Raw genomic sequence first — 3,502 nt, forward strand, 5'->3', positions numbered from 1 at the left:
AAATTTTTATAAATTTATAATGTTATAAATTTGTTTATAAAAGATCTCACTAGTTAAATGATTAATTTGTTTTATACGTATATATTATATATATTATATTATATTATTATGTATATATATTATATGTATATTATATTATATTATATGTATATGTGTAAATATATATATATATATATATATATATATATATATATATATATATAAGTATATTTTATTTATATGTATATATACTATATTATATTATATTATATTATATGTGTAAATATATTATTTATTTATATCTATTTTTTATAGAAAAGTTCAATGTGAAAAAAGTGTACCTCTTCAAATCACAATATTATACAATTAGACACCACAATAATCAACACCTCAAACAATATTCTTACACAAAATATTCATAATTGAATGCATATTAAATGTCATTCATTCATATATTTCAATGTTAGAATGCAAACTATTAAAATAACTATCTTGAAGTCATTATTAAGGATGAACCTTTCAAAGTTTTAGCTAGAAAGCTAAAATATAATATGTCTAATGTTTCTTAACTATATAACAAAGATCATTATTCTATAAGATTGTCTTCATAATCTTCATAGCCTTCATGATCTTCATTGTCTTCTAGCTACAAACAACAACAAAATATATTATCACATTTTTCCAACATATTATACATTATAACAAGTTAATTAAGTCAAATTTAACATGTAAATGTGCATTCAATCACATGTTTTCAATCATTTCTAAGTTCCAACAAATGCATGTTCATGAGTGAAGTAGAGACATGTAACATTATACTCATCATGATTCTTCTCTTACATAATGTATCATAGATGTTAAATAACAAACATGTTTTGAGAGTTTATAGTATAGTATTAATCTAATGTAACACCTAATAAGCACAAAATACCAATATTTTAGTTGCTAAGAGTCTAAAGCATCAATAAGTAGTTATTGCAACATCCTAACCATATCCTATTTAGTATTAAACTTTTGGGTATTTTACATTGATATTAATGATGGAAGTACAATTAAAAACTTTCTTTACCCGCGGATCATGGGTTGATGCAGATGAATATGGCCCTGTTGCACTACTTTCTTTACCTAAAACGTGTGCCATCATATTATTTAAGTCCTCTTCATCTAAATCTGGATTTTGTTGCCTTACCACAAAATTTACAATTGCTCGTAGATCTTGTATTTCCTTTGCCATACCACTAATTGCGTTTGCATGTTCTTTCTTGATGGCACTAATTTCTTCATTTTTCCTAAATTGTGATGGTGTCATAGTCTTTCCGTAACAACGTACCCTCCCAGGCTTTTCTTTTCCAAACAGTGATTTAAATGTTTGTTCTGCAGAATCACTTGAGTTTTGAATGGAACCTTGAAGTTTAATCTAATAAAACAAAAATAAAAAATCATTATGTAGATCTATCCAATGAATAAAGGAGATTTATTTATATTGAGAAAAAGGAATCTATACAATGAATTGTAAACATACAATAGCATTATGTGTTTCTTCATCCAATTCTTTTCCTTTTCGGCCTTCTCGACGTTGACGAGTTGTAATAAACATTTCAGCTTGAGTAACTTTTTCTCCTACCTCTTTCTTGGTACGCTACAATAAGCAAAAGGTCAATTAGCATATTTTGCATTAGATATAAAACATACGATGACATAAGTAGAAATATATTACCAATTCAGCATGAATTCTAGCAAAACTAGTTGGTCCCATGCGATGGATGTACTTTTGCTTAGCTTTATTTGCAGCATTTCTTTCGCTAATGCTCTACATTAGGATAAAAGAAAAATAACAATCAAGGTAGATTGTAACACATAGCTTTAACATAATAAGACATCAAATAAACTTACCTGGATAGTACTAATGTTCCAATATTTGAGCAATTGTTTGAAATGAGCTTCAGAAAGGAATAAAGGACGATATTTTAGCCGATCCTTCAATGTGGAGTACTTTGAAAAGTGATTTTTCTTGATAAAACTTTTGTAGCGTCTCCATGCATCATTTATACGAGTAAATATGGGTTTCTCTCCTTTATCACTAATATTGAACTTTTCCTACATAAAAAAACATTAAATGGATGAATTTTAAGAAATATTTATGTCGCCAAATCAATATAAGTTTAGTTTTCATACCAGAACATATGTCCATATATGAGCCTTATTATCTTTATCTTTGAGTACAACTTTGAAACTTGTGTAAATCAAGGGACAAAAGGTTGAATTCCTCGCTATTGTGCCAAGGAAATAACTCAAGTCAGTTACAATTTTGTCAGTCGGACCAATAGGTTCGCCATCTGCGTCCAATACAACTTCTGGACGGTCTTGCATTGATCTTCCGTGTATTGATAAGCATTGAGTTGGTCCTCTTGTTCTTTTCTTCTTTGTCCCTATTTTGACATTCAACTCACAAAATTAAATATTACATATGAAAAACAAATTGTCAAATGCTAATAATAAAATATTTACCTTCTTTTTCATTCAATTCACCATCTTCATCTTGGTATGTATTTCCTTCTCCAACATATTGTTCTGCCTCCTCACTTCCATTTTGAATATTTTCGTCTTCATCATCAGTGCTTCCATTTTCTTTAAGAAATTGATCAATTGACATTGACCCCAATTTTGTTTTTGTATCCTTAGGAGCAGCACCTAGTCTTGTCATTGATTCAACATCTTCAATCACTAGTCCTTCCTTAGATCTTGAGTTATCATCTACCATCCTTCCTTTCATAGGCAATCTCCTTTTCTTAGAATTTTCCTCTTGTGACACTCCCTTTTTATTGGGTTGTTGATCAACATTTGAATTAGTGACTTGAGTGAATGCTCTTTCAATTTGTAGTAGCTTTTCCTTTGATTTATCAGCTACATTTGTTGCCTTTTTCTTGAGTTTCCCATTCTGATTTCTCGAGCTAAGCCTCCTATCCAAATTTGCATGGTCATGCAACTTAAAAGTAGGCAAGTTTAGTTGTGTTTCAGCAGCAATTCTAGGTGCAGTAGTTCTACATTGATTGCTTGTCATCTTTCCATGTGTAATTTTCATTTTCCTTAGCAATTCTTTACTTGATTTTACTCGAGGAAGTTCCATACTTGAAGCATTCATTTGAATGTTGCTGCCTCGAGGTTTCATCTACCCTTTTAGGAAGTTAAGAGCAAAAATAAGTAAGAAAAAAAATGCAATTAAGCATAACTAACAAGCAAGGAAATACATATAAGTGAGAAGTGATGCAGATATGAAGAATAATAAACATATAAGTGATAAAGAGATGAAGAATAGACAATAATAAGTTTTCTATTCAAGCTTATTCTAGAGTTGCAGATTTTGTGTATCCCTGAAATGTCACATAAATGAACCTAAATGTGGCTTGGAAGAAATATGAGTTTGTTAAAGTTGTACACAAAATATGGTTCTTAGAGATATTCAACTACAATTTGTAGCTTCTTCAACTGCTTCCTTGACTTCAAGAATTTGTAGTAAAATTTA

At 29.4% G+C, this 3,502-nt stretch overlaps 1 protein-coding gene across 1 annotated transcript; it reads right to left on the minus strand.

Moving 5' to 3' along the window:
• Positions 1-565: 565 nt before the first annotated feature.
• LOC114188083 (uncharacterized) lies at positions 566-3,040 on the minus strand. The gene is made up of 6 exons (XM_028076603.2): positions 2,488-3,040; positions 2,155-2,408; positions 1,697-1,789; positions 1,502-1,618; positions 1,049-1,396; positions 566-625 (listed from the first exon to the last, which is right to left on the minus strand). The coding sequence occupies exons 1-6, from the start codon at positions 3,038-3,040 to the stop codon at positions 566-568; spliced, it is 1,425 nt and encodes a 474-aa protein (XP_027932404.2).
• Positions 3,041-3,502: the final 462 nt, after the last annotated feature.

This window comes from Vigna unguiculata, chromosome 1, assembly GCF_037176805.1.
Source record: "Vigna unguiculata cultivar grain cowpea cultivar isolate G323 ecotype 2 chromosome 1, ASM3717680v1, whole genome shotgun sequence".
NCBI lineage: Eukaryota > Viridiplantae > Streptophyta > Magnoliopsida > Fabales > Fabaceae > Vigna > Vigna unguiculata.